At 38.4% G+C, this 21,592-nt stretch overlaps 1 protein-coding gene and 1 non-coding gene across 4 annotated transcripts in view; one reads left to right on the plus strand and one right to left on the minus strand.

Moving 5' to 3' along the window:
* Positions 1-12,142, plus strand: part of LOC124802971 (F-box only protein 22-like) — a 219,274-nt gene extending 207,132 nt beyond the window's left edge. For all 3 annotated transcript variants that reach the window (XM_047264064.1, XM_047264062.1, XM_047264063.1), the window contains exon 10: positions 11,789-12,142. In XM_047264064.1, coding sequence (XP_047120020.1) covers positions 11,789-11,922 — 134 coding nt within the window. In that variant the 3' untranslated portion in view covers positions 11,923-12,142. The remainder of the gene's footprint in view (positions 1-11,788) is intronic.
* An 8,202-nt stretch (positions 12,143-20,344) lies between these two features.
* Positions 20,345-20,419, minus strand: Trnas-uga. Its single transcript has one exon. It is a non-coding gene; the product is annotated as a tRNA-Ser (tRNA).
* Between the last annotated feature and the right edge of the window lie 1,173 nt (positions 20,420-21,592).

Raw genomic sequence — 21,592 nt, forward strand, 5'->3', positions numbered from 1 at the left:
TCTCGCGTGTCACCAATAGGTATGATTTCCATGCCTAATACAACTGATGTCAAAAATATTCATAATTGCTACAAAATTTTGTAACAAGAATAAAAATTACTTCCCAGGTATGGTGTGGATTAGTGGTCAGTAATGAGACTTACCTCCTGCGATGGATGAGCTTTTGCTGGAATACATTTATTATTTGAACTTACATATTCATTCCCTCCGTTTTTCAACTCTTTCCTCATTGCAGCAGCCATACCTTCTCCTTTAATTTGTTGCTTCTTTCCACTCAAACTGGTACAAACATTTACCACCTCCACCATTTTATCTAACATTGAGGAGTAAGTGCGTGGAACGTAGCACTTTTCAAATGTTAACGGCAGTGCCCGTCGAGCTGTGCATTTGGTACTAAATTTTCACTCATGATGTTTTGAGCCTTTTATACATTGTTGGACTTGGCATTATAATAAAGGATATATAATAAATGTTTAGATACAAATGGTGTTCAAAATGTTTTGCACAGTGATCTCTAATTTTTTTAATTTTTGCAGGAGGAGAATGAAAGTTTTTGTGAACATACTTGGAACATTTAGCTGTACTTTGAGCATACTCAGTGTAGCCTCCATCAGCTGTGACGCATCTGGCCCAATGTTCTTTCCATGATGTAAATGCACTTTGGTAGAGTTTTACACCATCGCTTGACACAGAAAATAAGGTCTTTCTCACTATCACGTCTTACCGCGCAGGTGGGCTTTCGGACAACCAAAGAGGTAAAAATCAGACAGAGCCAAGTCCGGACTGTAGGTAGGTTGAGGAACGATTTTCCAACCCATTTTCCTGATTTTCTCCTGTGTAATAAGGTCTGTATGGGGTTTGGCATTGTCATAGTGTAGTCTGATGAACTGACGCTGAAGCTGTGTTCTGTGGGTCTTGATGGCATGTCGCATCTTGTCCAATGATAAACAGCAATGGTCCCGGTAATTGTGGAGCCAGGTTCCAAAAAGTCAATTAAAATTACACCACACCGATCCCAGAAGAAGGAGGCCATCATCTTTTGGCCTGCTGTTCATGAAAGTCTTGGTTTCTTCTTCTGAGCGGAACCCAGATGATGCCACTACATGGATTGGGTTTTGCTCTCAGATTTGGACAAAAACAGCCATGTTTCATCCTGGGTAATGATGCCGTCAAAACACTGTTTCCTCTCTTCAGTAAAGATCTTCACAAGACCCTCGCACACATTCTTCTTCGTTTACATTTCTCTTCTCAATAATCTAGGGCACCCAACATGCACAGATTTTTCTGTACCCTATTGGCTGTACAAGTGTTACCACACTATCCAATGACAAATGAGTCATTTCAGCAAGCTGTTGTGTCATCATACATCTGTCATTTTGGATGATTTGATCAATGGTCTCCTTATTAACATCACCCACTTCCGTTGATGGTCTACCACATTGTGGATTGTCCAGTAGAGAGACATCACCTTCTGTAAACCTCTGCAGCCACTGCTGTATACTTCTGCAAACCACTGTGACCTCTCTATAAAAAGGGAGCAACTTCCTGTGAATCGATGTGGCAGAGTCATCGCCGGTCTTGGAGAGAAACTCCATCACTGACCGTTGTTGCAACCTGACATCTACTTCACGGTCCACAATGGCTCAACTGTAAATAAAAGAAAATACTATTATACACCATCATATAGCTAAATGTACCAAGTATGTTCACAAAAAATTTCATCCTCCTCCTGCAAAAAATAAAAAAATTGGAGATGACTGTGCAAAATTTTTGAATGCCCTTTGTGTATGGAAATAATTAGATTAATTTTTCGGTGCTCGGACAAGCACAATAAGCTGGGCTATGCCTGTAAATGGGTTCATATTAGTTCTGCATAGTTGAAATACTCTTTCTCTTGCTGTAGATTTATGCTTACCAATTAATAATATCTAGTCCCAATCGCCATATCCACCTACAAAATCTTGACCCGTGTACATCATTCCTCTTGTAATCGGATCTTCATATTAGCTCCAAAGTACACAGGTGGATGTCTTGAATTCTTCTATATTACAGTACTACTTGGAATAATAACACAATTTTTCACTTACGAAATATTATTGTATTATTTCTTCTACATACATAAAAAATACAGACTTTTTCCTTATTCTCTCAAACCAAAATGGCTACCTTTGATTATGCTCTAAAATAATGTGCGTCTACCTTCATTCATTAGCAGAGAGCAAGTCCCTCTTCTTACCAAGAAAGAGGAAAAACTTCATGTGGTTTTTTTAACATTTGAAAATCAAAAACACATAACAGTTGGCGCAGGCTCTTTGCTGGGTTACTGCTTCATCTTTTCTCTTTGCCTTTAAAGAAAACGAAAGCATAAAAGCAAGAAATGCAAAAGGTACATCACAGCATGTAGATTCCATTTTACACAAAAACTTCAGAAATTGCTTATTGTGGAATTTAGAGCCTTTTTTAAGATTCCATACCACAATTGGTAAAAATGGAAACCTTGTAAGATCACTTTGTTGTCTGTCTGTTCAACTGTTAAAAACTCTTTTTCTCAGAAACGGGTAGATGTATCAAGTTGAAAATTATGACCATACTGAGATCTATGGTCCCTTGGTGGTGGTATAAACATTGGAGCTTCTAAATCAGTGCAGTCAAAAGATATGGCCATTTATGTTCAATATTTTAATACTCACAAACTCACTCACAAAAACCTTCACCTAAGTGAAACAAAATATCTGAGAATTGTTAATTTGTATTTATATCACACAAAAGAGATATTTCTTTTGTCATTCATTATCCAGCATCAAATTTGAAAGTAAAACAGTCGGTAGTTCTGCATTCAGACTGAGTGGATCGCAGTGATAAAAGTCAAACATTAGGCGAGGAATGACTTCATTGGTCATATGATGCATTTCAGAATTTGCCATCACCAGATACCCAGGAGTGATTATTGCACATAGATACGGCGTTTCAAGTTGTATGTGAAACAAACACTCGCAGACCCAGTTAGCCTGAATGGAGATCTACTGATTATTATAATAATGGTCACCTGCCTCCTGTGTGATTGTGTCACATTTATGTTATTGGAATTAAAACCTTCACGAAAATCTTGATGTTCCTGGGACTGGTAGCTTGCCAGTTTCAGTGGTGAGAAAAGGAAAAAATGGTTGACATTCTCAGTTCCCAGAATTGTTGAATTGTCTGTATACATAATTAAGTTTGTACAGAACCTCCAGCATGCGAGTCCTACTCGCACCTGTCCAATTTTTTATTTCAAGTCTTCAACCTGTCTTCCAAGATAAATCATAAGGTCAGTGCTGCCTCTTGTCTTCTTACATTTCTCCGAAACCCAAACTGATCTTCCCTGATGTTGGCATCTACCAGATTTTCCATTCGTCTGTAAATAATTCATGTCAATATTTTGCAACCATGACTTATTAAATTGATGGTTCGATAGTGTTCATTGTTAACACGTGCTTCTTTGGAACTGGAATTATTACATTCTTCTCCAAGTTGGAGGGTATTTCACCTCTCTCATATATCTTGCATACCAGGTGGAATAGTTCTGTCATAGCTGGCTCTCCCAGGAATCCCAGTAATAGTGACGTGGGGAAGACCTCAGCTATGGCCAACCAATTCAGCTCATATTTGGTAGGTCACTTGTGTACAATCTAAACTCAAAAGACTCTTAAGCTTAACACCCCTCCACTGTTGAGAAAACCACTCCTGCAGTTGACATTGCAAAATCTACTCAAAATAACAGGAGTGAGGGATAATTGAAAATAAGGTATTTTTTGTCATCGTATATGAGATTCGCAAGCGCATATTTTCCTAGAGATTAAGGAAAGAAACTGTAATGATACCACTTATGCATCAATCAGGTAACCACTGCGCAATGGAAGTGCCATTGGCATAGTGATTAAGGCATCTGGCTGGGGAGCAGAGAACCTATGTTAGATTCTCAAATGCATTCTACAGATTTTTTAATTTATATTTTTTCTGTGTTGAAATTGGTAATAATAAGAGAGTTAATAAGGTAATCAATAAAAAGTAATAACAAGGTAGGCAAATAAATTTCTCCAATGACTTGGATTAGAAAAGAATTGAAATTTTCAGCTGCACTGTATGAAAACAGCTCCAAGTAAGACTGCTGCCAATTCATCTCTAGTGACCACAGATAGCTGACCGCCCATTGCTTGTTTACAGTGACACAGTACAAAACTTTGAGAAGTTTCAAGGTCTGAAAATTGAAATGTGCTTCTGGGAACCAAGCAGAAATTGCACAGATCCATCAATGATTCACAATGTAATTCATGATTAACTTTCAGCACCAACTTTTCAGCCAGCTTCTCTTTTCTCCAGATGTCTCTCTAAGTTTCCCATAGGTAGCATCTGTCTTTCCCGTAGTTATGTGTGCTTGTACAGCCTTAAATTTTTTCCTCTAACCATTCCTGCGTAGCTATTTCACACTTTTTGTCAAACTCATTTTCCCCTTTCACTTGCTTCCTGTATTGTATTTTTATGTTTTCCCTTTTCTTCAGTTAAATTCAGTATCTCCTTTGCTTTCCAGGGATTTTGCTATCCCTTGGCTTTTTAGATGTGTGGTTCTCTACTGCCTTCCCTATTTCTCCTCCCAAAGCTATTCATTCATCTTCTATTGTATTCCGTTCCCATTTTTCAGTCCAATGTTGCTTGATGCTCCCTTTGGAACTCTCAATAGCCTCTGGTTCCTTCAGTTTATCCAGGTCCCATCTTCTTAGTTTATTACCTTTTTGCAATTCTTCAGTTTCCAACCTGCAGTTTATAACCAATAAATAATGGTAGTCACGTTTCCACATTTATTAGCAACATGGTAGACTCAGTATCAACTTGTAATTCCACAGAAATACCATTGATCAAGTGGTGACAATTAGTTTACACTGGTTCCCAGTTAGTGCTTCAGATGCACTGAAATAACATGGGGTGGCGCATTGATTGCTTACCACCTCGTTCAGTCATCCACCAGACATCCCTTCCGATTGCGGGCATGACACAGTGTGTCACAAGAGAAGGAATCATGACAGACATGTTTGACGTAATGTATGGGACACAATTTGTGTGTCTTACTACTGTGATTTTCTAACAGAAAAGGTATGGAGGAGTAGCCTCTAAGTGGTGTCGTACCAACAGACGAGTGGACAAAATGCTTTAAACGCTTGTACTAAAGCAACTAGCAACACTGTCAGTATTTTATGACTACTTACTGTACAAACTATCATGTGATACAACGCTGCCTTTTAAGTGTGTGATGGTACATCTGATACTGAAGTTGAGCGATTTTCATCAGATGAAAATTGACTGCAATGCCAGGCATTTATGAAGTACACATCACTTTATGTGATAGCTCTGCTGTTTCAAGAGATTGGGCAATTTTTGTATCATACGAGATGTGATTTGAACCATCTTGTGCCTCACTTTATACTTCACAATCTGGAGCTTATCTGACAGTGTCTTTCCTGATAAGCAAATTCCCGTAAGGAAACTTTGCAATTTTTGCAAACAAAGTGACTGCTGACCAAGGTCTTACAAATTAGTGAGTCAGGGAACATAGTGTATTGATGCCTAGCAGGTACAATACATATCTATTGTCCACAATATTTGGACAAGAAGTTACAAATATCGGAAAACTATACTATTAGGTACTTTAAGTGGGTGTAGTTTTTGATCACTTCACAAATGGTGCTTCTTACTTGCCTTACAATAGAGCATGAACCAATGAAGATAGACCTCATAAGATTCCTGCACCTCATCAGAACTGCTGGTTGCCTCTGTGCAGCCAGCATCTCAACAGATCGCTGCTGCTGCTGAGTTAATAGGTAGCACCGCAGCTCCAAAAACTTAGGTTCCATAATGAATAGTCAGTAATGCTTGATAGGTTGAGTCACCGTTTTAATGTCTCATGAGACACAATTGGTCAGTACATGTAAAGAATAAGTCTCCATCTACATCTGTTCCGTGCAAACCACTATGAAGTGCATGGCAGAGGGTGCATCCCATTGTACCAATTGTTAGGGTTTCTTCTCCTTCCATTCATGTAGGGAGTGTGGGAAGAATGATTGAATGCCTCTGCACCTGCTGTAATTATTCTAATCTTATCTTCGCGATCCCTGTGTGAGGGATGTGTAGAGGTTGGAGTATTTTCCTAGAGTTAATATTTAAAGTCAGTTCTTGAAACTTTTAAGTAGACTTTCTCAGGGTAGTTTACATCAATATTCAAGACTCTGCCAGTTCAGTATCTCTGTAACATTTACCCATGGATCAGCTGCCCTTCTCCGTACACGTACAATATCCCCTGTTAGTCCTATTTGGCACGAGTCCCACACACTTGAGCAGTATTCTAGAACCAGTCACACAAGTGATTTGTAAGCAATCTCGTTTGTAGACTGACTGCACTTCCCAAGTACTCTACCAATAAACCAAAGTCTACCACTTGCTTTACCGACAACTAAGCATTTGTGATCATTCCATTTCATAATCCTACAAAGTATTACACTGAGGTATTTGTATAAGTTGGCCAATTCCAGTAGTGACTCATTTTTATTTTAGTCACAGGATACTGATTTTTTGTTTTGTTTTGTTTTGTGAATTGCAAAATTTTACATTTCTGAACATTTAAAGCAAGTTTCCAATCTCTGCACCACTTTGAAATCTCGTCAAGACCTGACTGAATATTTATGCAGCTTCTTTCGGACAGTACTTCTTTATAAGTAACTGCATCATCTGCAAAAAGCCTGATTTTACAATTAATATTCTCTGCAAGGTCATTAATATACAACATGCACAGAAAGGATCCCAATAAACTTCCCTGGGGAACACCAGATATTATTTCTACATCTGATGATGACCCTGCATCCAAGACAACATGCTGTGTCCACCAGACCAAAAAGTCATCAGTCCAGTCACAAATTTCACTTGGCACCATGTCTGATTATATTTTTAACTATAAGCATAAGTGTGGTACTGAGTCAAATGCTTCTCGGAAATCAAGAAATATTGCCTCCCTTGACTCAAAACTTTCAGTATGTCATGTGAGAAAAGTGTGAGCTGTGTTTCACATGATCAGTGTGTTCGGAATCCATGCTGGTTGGCATGGAGGAGGTCATCTGTTAAAGATATGTCATTATGTTTGAGCTCGAAATATGTTCTGAGATTCTAAAACAAATCGATGTCAAGGAGATTGGATGATAGTTTTGTACTACCCTTCTTGTAAATGGGTGTGCCCTATGCTTTTTCCAAAGAACTGGGCGCAGTTTTTTGTTTGATGAATCTACAGTAGATTATTGTTAGAAGAAGGGCTAACTCAGCTGCAAATTCGGTGTAAAATTTGATAGGGATTCCATTAGGCCCTGGAGCTTTGTTCAGTTTTAACAATTTCAGCTTTTCTCAACACCACTGGCACTAATAATTATTTCACTCATCTTTTCAATGGTACAAGGATTAAATTGGGGCAGTTCTCCGGGATTTTCCTTTGTAAAGGAATAATTGAAAAACGGAGTTAAGCATTTCAGCTTTTGCTTTGCTACCCTCATTTTTCGTTCCCATCTCACTGACAAGGACTGGACACTAATTCTGGTGCCATTAACAACCTTTACATCCAGCTAGAATTTCTTTGGGTTTTGTAAAAGATCATTTGACTATAGTCTGCTGCAATAGACATTGAAGGCTTCACACCTTGCTCTTTTGACAGCCAAACGTGTTTCATTCAGGATCTCTCTATCTACAGTCCAATCCTTTGTTTTACAACTGTTACACAGTAACCTCTGTTTCTTTAGGCCTGCAAAGCAGTGCTTGAGTTAAAGATTTCCAATCCATAAAAACTGACTGATATGTCGATGAACATAGAGAGCATAATGAAGCCTTGGTAATGTTCAAAATAAGTGCTATCACAGATATGAGGGCAAGTTACTTCACATTGGAAGTCATGAACCAAAATATCCATAGGCAAAAGCTGAGATTAGTGTGAGTAAATTATGGAGAATCCAAATCGAATCCAAGGCAAAATCATATACACAGTACTGCTGGGGTAAATAACTGGAGGCATATGTGGTGGTCTTGTGTGCTGAGGGCTTCATTGAACTCATCCACCAAGCAATGTCCGTGACCCAGCTGTTTACTGATTACCTCTGTACACAAAGTTCCATCCCTTGTTAATACTGTCAGTGGTCTTGTATCTTTTGGATGACTCTTAAATTGATTCTGGGTGATCTCCCTCCACCTCTTTCCTATCTTGCCCTTATGTTTCTCATGTCTCTTTCTGAGAAAGCAACTGTGGTTTAAAAAAACTGAGTGATACTGTTTCTTAATAATTTATTTGTATTCCTACCAGCAGTATCTGGAACTGTACCTCATGTTAGTGCAGTCAAATGCATCAGTATCTCTCTAAATTTATTGTATTTGAGTACTTGATGTAACAGCTACTCACTCCACTTTGTCAGCACCCAACAAAATGTTTAGAAGTTGCTGACCTTATTTCTGAGCTGTTTGCTTTTTCTGCCTCATCTGAATGGGCAAACATTATTTAATTTGGTTGTCGGCCACTTCAACAACTTCCTTCATTGACTGTGCTACGTTTATTCCTCTGTCATGTTAGAACTGGCTCTGTTATAAAATTTCAAAATGTGCTGAGTTGTGCACTTTATAATTTGGGCCCTGATTGTTAGCCACACACTGATCAACAAAGAATTTCTCAGTCTCAGGCTGGAATTTCTCTCTGGTGGCAGCTTGCAAGGGCATATCCACCTGCCCCCCCCCCCCCCCCAACTCACTCATTCTCTCTCTCTGTCTGTCTGTCTGTGTGTGTGTGTGTGTGTGTGTGTGTGTGTGTGTGTGTGTTTCCTGTCACCATTTAAGTGGCAAAAAGCATTATAAGCATGAAAGTTTTGTCATGTCAGCTGAATTTTGCAGTTTGGGTAAACATTCTTCTGGTTGTCTCACACGCAGTGTGATGTGAAGAACTTTGGCCCAAATTTCGTCATAGGGCAAATAACTGTAGGCTTCACAACCATAAGCTTTAAGAAGGGAATTGTTTTTAAATCTTTACAGAATAATCTTGCAAAGTTTTTATTGTTAGAAGTCTAAACCAGAAGAAACAACATCAAACCATCAAAAATTGTCACACATTGTTTTCAAACAGTGGTAAATCCAGGATGAAATAATGACAGTATTATGGAAATGGTAAGAATGCTGCTCACCATATAGAGTAGACTTTGAGTCGCAGACAGGCACAATAAAGAGACTGCTATTCATTTAAGCTTTCAGCCAAAAAATGTCTTCTAAAATAGGAAACACCCACACAGTGGCTGAAGACAGTGGTCATATATATGTGTGTGTGTGTGTGTGTGTGTGTGTGTGTGTGTGTGTGTGTGTGTGTGTTTTTCCTATTTCAGGAATAGTCCTTTTGGCCACATGCTTAAATGTGCAGCAGTCTCTTAACTGTGCCTGTCCACGACTCAATGTCTCCCCTATATGGCGTGCAACAATATATCGTTTTATACTCACCAAGCGGCAGCAGGAGAACACACATAAAAAAGGTATTACATATGCAAGCTTTCGGAGGCAGTGGCTCATTCGTCTGGCAGGAGGGTTGAAGGGAGAGGAAGAGGTGCAAAGGAAAAGGATTGGAGAGGTTTAGGAAAAGGGCAACAGTGCAAAAGAGTCAATCAGAGCCCAGGTCAGAGGACATTTACCAGACGGGATGAGAAGGAGAGATTCTTCTCACCCCATCTGGTAAGTGTGCCCTTGTGTCTGAAAACTTGCATATGTAATATGTTTTTCTGTATGTGTGTTCTCCTGCCTGTGCCTGATGAGTAGATTTTTTTTTATCTATCCAATTACATTATATTGTATAAAATTGATTATTTTTGTTGTTATAATATATCCTTTTCATAATACAGTTGCTAACACATTGGTTTTAGGTGCATTATGCTTTGATCTAAGGTACATTTCTGTGCCTGATATTTCATCTCCTCCTGTGTGAAATATACTCAGACACTACAAAAACATAATTAATTTTAAAATGAAAACTTGTTTTATTGGCCAGAACATTTGAACTGTTTAATGATAACTCTTGAGTTGTGACTTCATCTGAGCACTGACAAATACCATGGAGTCACACTGACATGTGTTGCAGAGATTGTACATCAGAAGATGTAATGCTAAACAAAGAAAACAGCACTAACTCCCACATATGTCTAATTTTAGCCCCTAATTTGTTGTGGTAAAATTGATTTTGTGTTTTTAATTTCTATAGTTTCTCTCTACATCCTAGAATTGTGATGCTTGAACGTTGTTAAAACTATATTATCAAAGAGTCAAATTTGGTAACTCTTTAAACAATGATTCAATGATTCTTTTAGTAATTCTATATCCAATTAAGTACACATGCAAGGGCATGAGTATACAAAATTCTTTGCACATGTGATCAGGTGCACATAGGAACTGTACGTAGGAATTACTAAAAGCACCATCAACCCTTACTTAAAGAACACAAGCCCAGTTTTCATCTGCTCAACAAGGATGAAGCGGTGGCAGCAGCAGGTATGCAAAGGAATTAAGGAACCACCGTATCATCACAATTTTCTTAGACTGTCATTCTACATAATGTAATGAACATAGCTTTAAAATGTATATTCAGTCCTACAGTCTTCACCATGGCAAACTATCCCTTGCGGATAAGTGATAATTTTTCTTTCTACTGTCTCCTCAAAATTGAAATTTGTATCATGAAAACTGATTTTTTGTACTTATTTCATATTTATAATAAACACTGCAGTTTACTTCAAAAGTACTTTATTTTTAATGTATTGTAATTACAGTAAATTAATGTATAGTTTTTTTATATCTGTATTTAATAGTGAAAATAACGGTAGTGCTCTGGAGTATGTTTATTTACATTACTGTTTGCAATATTGGATGTTGATGATACATTTCTTCCAAAGATTCTTAATTGCACAGTACCATAGCTACCTCATTCTTCAGCTAGTACATGACATGAAGCAAAACTGTGTTTATCGTGTCAAGTATATAGTCAATAGTGTGTGTGTGTGTGTGTGTGTGTGTGTGTGTGTGTGTGTGTGTGTGTGTGTGTGTGTGCCAGAGAGGGAAAGGAGGGGGTGAAAAGAGTACAAACCAGAATGAAATTTTCACTCCCCAGCAGAGTGCACACTGATATGAAACTTCCTGGAGGATTAAAACTGTGTTCCAGACCAAGACTCAAGCTCGGAACGTTTGCATTCTGGAAACATTCCCCAACATCCTGTGGCCAAGCCATGTCTCCGCAGTCACCTTTCTTCCAGGAGTGCTAGTCTTGCGCCTTTCAGAGGAGAGCTTCTGTGAAGTATGAAACGTAGAAGATGAGATACTCATGAGAGAAAAGCTGTGAGTACGGGTCATTGTGCTTGGGAGCTCAGCCAGTAGAGCATTTGCCCATGATAGGCAAAGGTTCCAAGTTCGACTCTTGGTCTGACGTGCAGTTTTAATCTGCCAGAAAGTTTCAGAGTATAAACCACTACATGTAAAAAGAAAAGAAATAAGCAGCAGCATAAGACAGGCTTGTAAATAGTCAACATGTTGCCGTAATTTTTTTTTTTTTCACCAAGAAAGGGCTCTATATAATTGAGTCACTCCTCATTATAGCAAGAATTCATAAGTATGATATGTGGAACATGCAAATAATGTATGTGGTTTTCTCTCTGACATTCATAGACATAGGAACATATACAAATAAACAATTAACATTCTTATTGTCTTCCAGGTAAGACACAAGAGTCTGGAATTGAAGCACCAAAACGCAAACGTATTTCAGTAGTGGATGATCTTCTACACAGCTACACTTCAGTTTTTGTGCATTTGTCATTTGGACCCAACAGTGTTCAGAAAAAAAAGTGAGATTTAGTTTTATTTTCTTTTTTTGTGTGTTTTGCTTAATTTTCACAAGCAGTTTATCTCATTCCATTCTCAATAGACAGTGCTGAATAATCAATAAGAAGCTGATAATGAATTATGTTGAAAATAAATGTGCATATTTCATTGTCTGTGAATACTGTGATTGTTCTGTAAAATAAAATTTTGAATAAAGCACAAAAAGTGCATTTCATAAGAAAAGTAATATGCTGTCTCTTGTTTAGCATTATTATATGAAAAAGACTCCACTGCTTCTAAATGGAAACATTCTACACTTAATCCTTATGTTCTGAAAGTAAATAGTGAATATTATCCTACCTGATCTGTGCTGTTTAAGAAGAAATTCAGGAATTGGGAACCACCAACATTCATGTTTTCTACCCCTGAAGAAGACCAAAGAGACATATTCGACAGCTAAAATAACACTCTCACACTACCCCGTGCCCCCACCTCTCTCTCTCTCTCTCTCTCTCTCTCTCTCTCTCTCTCTCTCTCTTCCATTCACAGTACATTTTTAGCATGTATAGGAATTTTGGAGTAAAAAGACCTTCCTCATCTAACTTGATATTACAGATCCAACTAAATTACTTCTGCAGAGAGCACATTGGGCTACTTTGTCTCCTGGCATGGTACATGCTGATGTACAAGCCCAAGCCTTACATGGGCTGATCAAAGAAACGTTTGTAATTTAATTGGTATAGGAAACAAATCACAAATGCAAATAAACCTCAGATTATTAATGAAAGTATTATAAATGAATCTGGATAAGAACCTATTAATATTTAAATCTTTGCATACTTTTTATGTTAATAACTATCCATATTTTTTTATTCACAAGCCTAGATGTGATTGCTCTTCCACCTAGTGGCAAAAGGTCATATCAGATACAAAAGTGTGATTAATGTGAGGTCACATGGTGGACATGCAGTTCTACATCTGCATCTACATATGTACTGTGCAAGACACTGTATGGTGCATGGTGGAAGGTACCTTATACCACTAGTAGACATTTCCTTTCCTGTTCCACTTGCAAACAGAGTGAGGGAAAAATGACTATCTGTATGCCTCCGTACAAGTCCTAATTTTTGCTATCTTCGTGATCCTTATCCAATATGTACGTTGGTGGCAGTAGGATTGTTCTGCAGTCAACTTCAAATGTCAGTTCTCTGCTTAAAGAAATAAAAAAAAATTAAAAAAATATTTGTGTTCCCTCCAGCGATACTCATTCGAGTTCATGAAGCATCTCTGTAACACTTGCATGTTGATTGAAAATACCAGTAATAAATCGAGCAGCCTGTCTCTGAATTGCTTCGATGTCTTCCTTTAATCTGAGCTAGTAGGGATCCTGATGACTCTAGCAGTAGTCAAAACTGGGTCATATTAGTTTTCTATAGAGTGTCTCCTTTACAGATGAACCACACTTACATAAAATTCACGCAAGAAACCATTGTTGACCGTTTGCCTTCCCTACTAACGTCTATGTATCACTTTGCAACATTGTGCCTAGATATTTAATCAACATGAATGTGTTAAGCAGTATCTTACAAATACTGTATTTGAACATCACATGATTGTCTTTCCTACTCATCTACAGTAACTTACGTTTTTATACATTTAGAGCAAGCTGCCATTCATCACACCAACTAGAAATTTTGTCTTAACTCATCTTGTATCCTCCTACAGTCACTCAATACATCATCTTCCAGTACACTGCAGCATCATCTGCAAACAGCCACAGGGTGCTGCACACCCTCTCCATCAAATCATTTATGTATATAGTGAATAAGAGTGGCCTTGTCACACTTCTCTGGGGCACTCCTGATGGTACCTTTGTCTCTGATGAACACTCGCCACCGAGGACAACATACGGGTTCTATTATTTAAGAAGGCTTCAAGCCACTCTTATATCTGGGTCTATACAAGGGCGAGGTACTGAAGGGAAATATTATGGAAATGGAAGAGGATGTAGATGGAAGATGAAATGGGAGATATGATACTGCGTGAAGAGTTTGACAGAGCACAGAAAGACCTAAGTCGAAACAAGGCCCCAGGAGTAGACAACATTCCATTACAACTACTGGCAGCCTTGGGAGAGTCAGGCCTAAAAAACACTCTACCATCTAGTGAGCAAGATGTATGAGACAGGCAAAATACCCTCAGACTTTAAGAAGAATATAATAATTCCAATCCCAAAGAAAACAGGTGTTGACAGATGTGAAAATTACCGAACTATCAGTTTAATAAGTCACAGCTGCAAAATACTAACACAAATTCTTTAAGACAAATGGAAAAACTGGTTGAAGCCGACCTCGGGGAAGATCAGTTTGGATTCTGTACTAATGTTGGAACACCTGAGGCAATACTGACCCTATGACTTATCTTAGAAAATAGATTAAAGAAAGGCAAACCTACATTTCTAGCATTTGTAGACTTAGAAAAAGCTTTTGACAATGTTGACTGGAATACTCTCTTTCAAATTCTGAAGGTGGCAGGGGTAAAATACAGGGAGCGAAAGGCTATTTACAATTTGTACAGAAACCAGATGGCAGTTACAAGAGTCGAGGGGCATGAAAGGGAAGCAGTGGTTGGGAAGGGAGTGAGACAGGGTTGTAGCCTCTCCCCGATGTTATTCAATCTGTATATTGAGCAAGCAGTAAAGGAAAGAAAAGAAAAATTCAGAGTACGAATTAAAATCCATGGAGAAGAAATATAAACTTTGAGGTTTGCCGATGACGTAATTCTGCCAGAGACAGCAAAGGACCTGGAAGAGCAGCTGAATGGAATGGACAGTGTCTTGAAAGGAGTATATAAGATGAACATCAACAAAAGCAACACAAGGATAATGGAATGTAGTCGAATTAAATAGAGTGATGCTGCAGGAATTAGATTAGGAAATGAGACACTTAAAGTAGTAAATGAGTTTTGCTATTTAGGGAGCAAAATAACTGATGATGGTCGAAGTTGAGAGGATATAAAATGTAGACTGGCAATGGCAAGGAAAGCGTTTGTGAACTAGAGAAATTTGTTAACATCGAGTATAGATTTAAGTGTCAGGAAGTCATTTCTGAAAGTATTTGTAATGAGTATAGCAATGTATGGAAGTGAAACATGGACAATAAATAGTTTGGACAAGAAGAGAATAGAAGCTTTTGAAATGTGGTGCTACAGAAGAATGCTGAAGATTAGATGGGTAGATCACATAACTAATGGGGGGTATTAAATAGAATTGGAGAGAAGAGAAATTTGTGGCACAACTTGACTAGAAGAAGGATAGGTCATATTCTGAGGCATCAAGGGATCACCAATTTAGTATTGGAGGGCAGCGTGGAGGGTAAAAATCGTAGAGGGAGACCAAGAGATGAGTACACTAAGCAGATTCAGAAGGATGTAGGTTGCAGTAGGTAGTGGGAGATGAAGAAGCTTGCACAGGGTAGAGTAGTATGGAGAGCTGCATCAAACCAGTCTCTGGACTGAAGACCACAACAACAAAAACATATAACAACACAAGGAAACTGTCAAATAAGAAATGTGGCTGTGATATGTCAATTAAGGACAAGCAAGGAAAACTACTCACACATTCGTAAGACCAAGTATAGAGGTGGAAACAACATTTTGAGAACGTTTTGAACTGTGAAAATACAGATGACACTGTAACTCAGTGGGGTAGGACTCCCACAAGATATGTCAATCCATGTAGAACCACCATCCAAAGAAGGAGTCGCTAAAGCAGCCCAACAAATAAAAAATGCAAAAGATCCAGGCCTGGACGATACCGCTACAGAGTTACTCAAAGTAAATGCCTCTATAATTGCAGAAATTTTGCATCCACTCCATACAGCCATATGAATGAATGAACAACTACCAGATGACTGGAACAGAGGCATGCTCATCAAGCTCCCCAAGAAAGGAGAACTGTCGGTTTGTGATAGTTGCAGAGGCATCACCCTGCTGTCAGTCCCAAGCAAGATCCTCTTGCAAACAACCCTGAATAGGATAAAAGCATATGTAGACAAGAAAATAAGAAGAGAACAATCAGGATTCAGGGAAACTCACTCTTGCATTGACCAGATAAACACCTTAAGAATAATAGCAAACATTCATAGGAATACCAATCACTGCTTTACATGCTGTTTTTAGACTTTGAAAAGGGCTTTGACAGTATAATTAGAACAAAAATATGGAGCTCATTGCAAACTTCCCAAGAAAATAATTGTTCTTGTCAAGTGCATGTATGAAAACTACATGTGCCAGTTTCAACATTAAGGTCTGCTGTCAGATTCAATAGCAGTGAAAACAGGAGTGAAGCAAGGCTGCATTCTTTCACCAATACTATTTAACATAGTATGACACAAGCAATGGGTAAAGTGTGAGGAATAAAATGGAGCAATGGAAGGTAGTTAGTTAGTTAGTTGGTTGCGTGTTCCATTGATCAGTCGCACAGTACAGTAGCCATTAAGATGTAGAACGTATCAAGTGCACAAGAAATGCACTTATGAAACAAGATTTTTTAATATATATATTACAATACAGAGTTAAAGATTAATATTTCTAGTATTTACCCCATTTCCTTAAATGGCAGAAAATGCATATACTGTATTTATAGCTATATTTATTCTTGTTCAAGAATTCATCTATGGTATAGAAGGAGTTCTCAAGGAGATATGATTTCAATTTATTTTTGAAGCTATTAGTGCTGTCTGCCAGACATTTTATTTTATCTGGTAATTTGTCAAAAAATTTTATAGCAGCATATTTTACCCCTTTCTGTGCCAAAGATAGGTTGAGTAAAGGATAGTTAGTTCTTTCTTTTTTCTGGTATTATAATCATGAATGTCACTGTTGTTTTTAAACTATCCATGTTGTTGAGAACAAATTTCATTAGTGAGTAAATGTACTATGAGCCTGTTGTAAGAATTCCCAATCTTTTAACAAGATGTGCGACTATGAACCCCACACACTATCCTAACCACTTTCTTTTGAGCATTGAATACTTTTTGTCTAAATGTTGAGTTACCCCAAAATATTATTCCATATGACATTGGAGAGTGAAAGTATGCAAAGTATGTTAGATTACTAATTTCTATATCTTCAAAATTGGCAATTATTCTGATTGCAAAAGTTGCTGAACCCAGTCGCTTTAGAAGATCCAAAATATGAATTTTCCAATTAAGATTCTCATCTATGTGTACAACCAAAAACTTAGTATGCTCTACCGTGTCTACTGACTTCTGTTAATGTGTTATATTTATTGAAGGAACTGTACCTTTTGCAACAGAAAATTGGATGTACTGTGTTTTTTCAAAGTTAAGAGCAAGTCCATCTGCAGAAAACCAATTAATGACTTTTCGAAAGACCTTATTTGTGTCATTTTCAATTGGAGTTTCTTTTATTGGATTAATAATGATGCTTGCATCATCAGCAAACAGTGTCAGTTCAGCTTCCTGTTTCAGATAGGAAGGGAGGTCATTCGCATATATCAAGAACAGAAGGGGACCCATGATTGAACTCTGTGGAACACCCAATGTAATTCCACCCCAGTTAGATGAAGTGACAAACTTATTTAAATCACTTGACCCATATCAGGAAACTTTTTGCTCCCTGTTCTTTAGGTACGACTTAAACCAATCCTATACTATTCCATTTATACCATAGAACTGTAATTCCTGTAACATAATGCCATGGTTCACACAATCAAATGCTTTGGACAAGTCACAGAAAATTCCTATTGGTGACATTTGACTATTTAAAGACTCTATTATGTGGACAGTGAAATTGTATATTTCTGTCTCAGTGGAACAGCATTTTTGAAATCCGAACTGTGATTTACTAAGTATCCCATTACTGTTGAGATGGCTAACCACTCTTGAGTACATTAGTTTCTCGAAGATTTTTGAAAATGCTGTAAGCAAGGATGCTTGCCGATAATTATTGACATCTGTAGTGTCCCCCTTTTTGTAGAGCAGCCTGACAATGGCATATTTTAACCTGTCTGGGAAAATACCTTGAGTTAGTGATGCATTACATATGTGATTCAGAACATCAGCTGTAATTGCTCCACATTGTTTTAATATCTTATTAGAGATGTCATCTACTCCAACAGAACATTTATTTTTCAAAGATTTAATAATTTTACTTATTTCACAAGAGGTTGTTAGGTGAAACTTAATCTGACTAATTTTTTTTCAAAACAGACTCTTCCATGTACTACCTGGCTTTTTCTTTTGAACTGTTCTCACAATTTTTTTCTCCTGCACTTAAGAAATGGTTGTTAAATACATTAGCTACTTGTGTACTGTTGTTTAGGATGGTTTTGTTCTCCTTAATAGCAATACTACCTACCCCAGGGGTTACTTTTCCTGTCTCTCTTGTGACAACATTCCATATTGATTTTATTTTGTTGCCAGAGTTGTTAATTTCTTCTCTAACATACATTTTTCTTGATTTCCTTACAACTTTTCTCAGTATGTTACAATAATTTCTATAGTGTAAGCCTACTTCTGGATCTTTACTAGTTCTTGCTATCTCATAAAGTTTTCTTTTTCTTTCTGAAGACACTTTAATACCTGTAATAATCCAAGGTTTCTTTGAAAAATGTGTGGTGTTACATTTAGTAATTTTCTTTGGGAAACAATGTTCAAAAAGGGACATAAATTTATCAAGAAATATGTTGCATTTATCATTAGCATTTGGCTCATTATATACATCTCCCCAATCAACATTTCTTAAGCTTTCTTTGAAGTGCTCTTTGATATGGCAAAGCAGCTAACCCATAAGCTGCAGACATTCAACAATAGATTTCTGAGGAACATCCCGGGAATATGGTGGCCAAATGTCATCTGTAACAAAATACTCCGGAAAAGGACAAACCAGCTGCCAAGTGAGCTGCAAATAAGAAGCAGGAAGTGGTGTACACTTAGGAGACCAAATCAGCATACTGCAAAGGCAGCGCTTTATTGGATCCTGCAGGACGATGGAGATGAGGCAGGCTCAGAGTGACATGGAGACAATCAGTTGAAGCAGAAGGTTAAGGAGTTACAGGCATTAATAAATAAATAAAATAAAGCTATACTAAATCATTATATTCCCAATACAGCTGTATTTAATTTAGTGAAATAAAACTTTGCTTTGTTTCTACTATGTTTCATACCTACTAAACACTAAAAGAATCACCCTTTCTATTCAGAAATTATAAAATTATACTAAACAATCAGATTCTCAATACAGTTTTATTGAATTTGGTGAAAGAAAACTTCGCTTTGTTTTCACTATATGTGACAATTAATTAATTTATGGTACCAAAATATTACATTTTATCATCTTGTTATTTGGCGAGTACGTACATATATTCTTTGGGTTTCCCATCCTTAGAGCAAGCTACATGTAACTTGCTGTATCTACACTTTTATTGACAACCAGTAAATACACAAAAATTACAGTGGCTGATCACTGCACGCCAAATGATGACAAGGTTAGAGAGCATTAACACAACTATTAACAGTCCAAGTACAGAGTGGAAAAGATGCAAGTGGACGAGGCCCCACTGGCTGCAACTCGATGCGTTCGTATTTGCCAGACGGAGTGCTGGCTGCGGGTGACAGTGGCACTCATTTTACCCAGCTGACACTGGCATTGGATACAAATGCTGCAGTGGCGGATTGCACAGGTATACCTCCATATCCCTCCCCTCTTCAACAGCATTGATGCTACAGGCATCACCACCCGAAAGAGGAGGATCACGCCATCCAGAACACTGCTAGCAGAAGGTTGGCATGGGTGAGGAAGCCACCAGATCCACTGTGGTGATCCGATGCAGTGGTGATGGCTACAGCACAGTGGCCACTCTACAGTGACGACATTGACTTCGATCGGCTCATCAACATCTGAAGGGGCATCGCCCTCAGAAATCAGCCATCTGATGTCTCTGGCTCCACTGTGTGTACGAGCAGAAAGAGCCCAGATGATAATATGCTGGCCGCAGTGACGACCCTGCATATGGAGGCCTTGTGGCACATGCGACAGCAAGAGATGGAGGCAGCGACGATAGGGAACATCCTCTCTGTGCTCCAATGAGCAGGCGGCATTTGGGCAGCTGCTGTCAGACACCAATTACGGGCTGTGCATTTACCATCTTCTGAAATTGCTGCATAATCTTAATTTCCCCAACAGCTCATGTTTCTAATTGCTGGCCTGCTGCTTGAAAACTTTGAAAGCCTATGCTAGAGGTAGCAACTGTTCAAGTGATGGGTTGTCAAACTGTAAAACCTGCTGTCTAACTTCTTTATCCGGGGCAGAATGAATAATGGCACCCTAATGATTATGTCAGCAAATCTTTCTTTATGTTTTGAAGTTACGAAATGACACTTACAACAAAGTCTATGTAAAAAACTTCCTGGCAGATTAAAACTGTGTGCCCGACCGAGACTCGAACTCGGGACCTTTGCCTTTCAAGGGCAAGTGCTCTACCATCTGAGCTACCGAAGCACGACTCACGCCCGGTACTCACAGCTTTACTTCTGCCAGTACCTCGTCTCCTACCTTCCAAACTTTACAGAAGCTCTCCTGCAAACCTTGCCCGCGAAAGGCAAAGGTCCCGAGTTCGAGTCTCGGTCGGGCACACAGTTTTAATCTGCCAGGAAGTTTCATATCAGCGCACACTCCGCTGCAGAGTGAAAATCTCATTCTGAAAGTCTATGTAGTTCTGCTGCCCGCACTCTGTAGGTCTGATTAGGGTGTTTTTTTATGTTGATAAAAGTCTACCTTAGATGAAATCATGTACACATGGCAGTGGTGGTATGTAATTAGTAAAGTGCCGATTTCCTCTAAAGCTAACTGAGAGAATTCAGTCAGGGGGGGGCCCACTTACATAAAAGTCTATAAGTTTGTAGCTCGATCCATGAGAAGAATAGAGCTTCTATAGCATCAGTGTTTTTACCTGGAGAGCTTCAAAGGGTTGTCTGAGCTGCTTTTCATATGATTCCCAGTTCTATGCTGACTCCTCATATGGTGGGAATGGAGGTGGGTATGCCAGCTGAGGTGGCTGCTACTTTGTGAAATGCTGACAAAACTCTCCCCAACATTGCAGTGTTTTCTTGTCGAATTTGTTCCATCCGCAACTGACTTCACACCTGGCATTGCAGTAGGCTTTGATGCATGGTGTCCACTGAAGTGATATTATTCATGACACATTGAGAAATTTCTAGCACTGAACTTTTTTAATTCATATCACTGTTCACTTGTGGCACTCTTTGAGGAAAGGTTAAAAGCACTGTTTGTCCTGCACACTGAGTTCTTCTGTCTTCATTCATGTAGTGACTTACACACAACATGACAGCACACAACAGTTAAACATTTATTTTATTTACAGCAAAAGTACGATCGCAGGTGACACAGATAATCCAACAACAGCAAATTCAAAATGGAGTCCAGCTGAAGATCCAGGTATGTTGTGCACAGTTTGCTAGATGATGATAGTAACGCTGCAGCGGATAAAGTGAAGTGATCCCTAAACAAGCCACTATAATTCATGTGGAGACCAATGGTGCTTCATGTGCATGACATTTCCCATGAGTAATACAGTGAAAAGAAGTAGCTCTACACAGTTAGGTCCAGAAAGGTGTTTGTTACTCAGGATGTGGTGTCGATAGGTCGTATCGAC

Source organism: Schistocerca piceifrons, chromosome 6, assembly GCF_021461385.2.
Source record: "Schistocerca piceifrons isolate TAMUIC-IGC-003096 chromosome 6, iqSchPice1.1, whole genome shotgun sequence".
In the NCBI taxonomy this organism is placed as follows: domain Eukaryota; kingdom Metazoa; phylum Arthropoda; class Insecta; order Orthoptera; family Acrididae; genus Schistocerca; species Schistocerca piceifrons.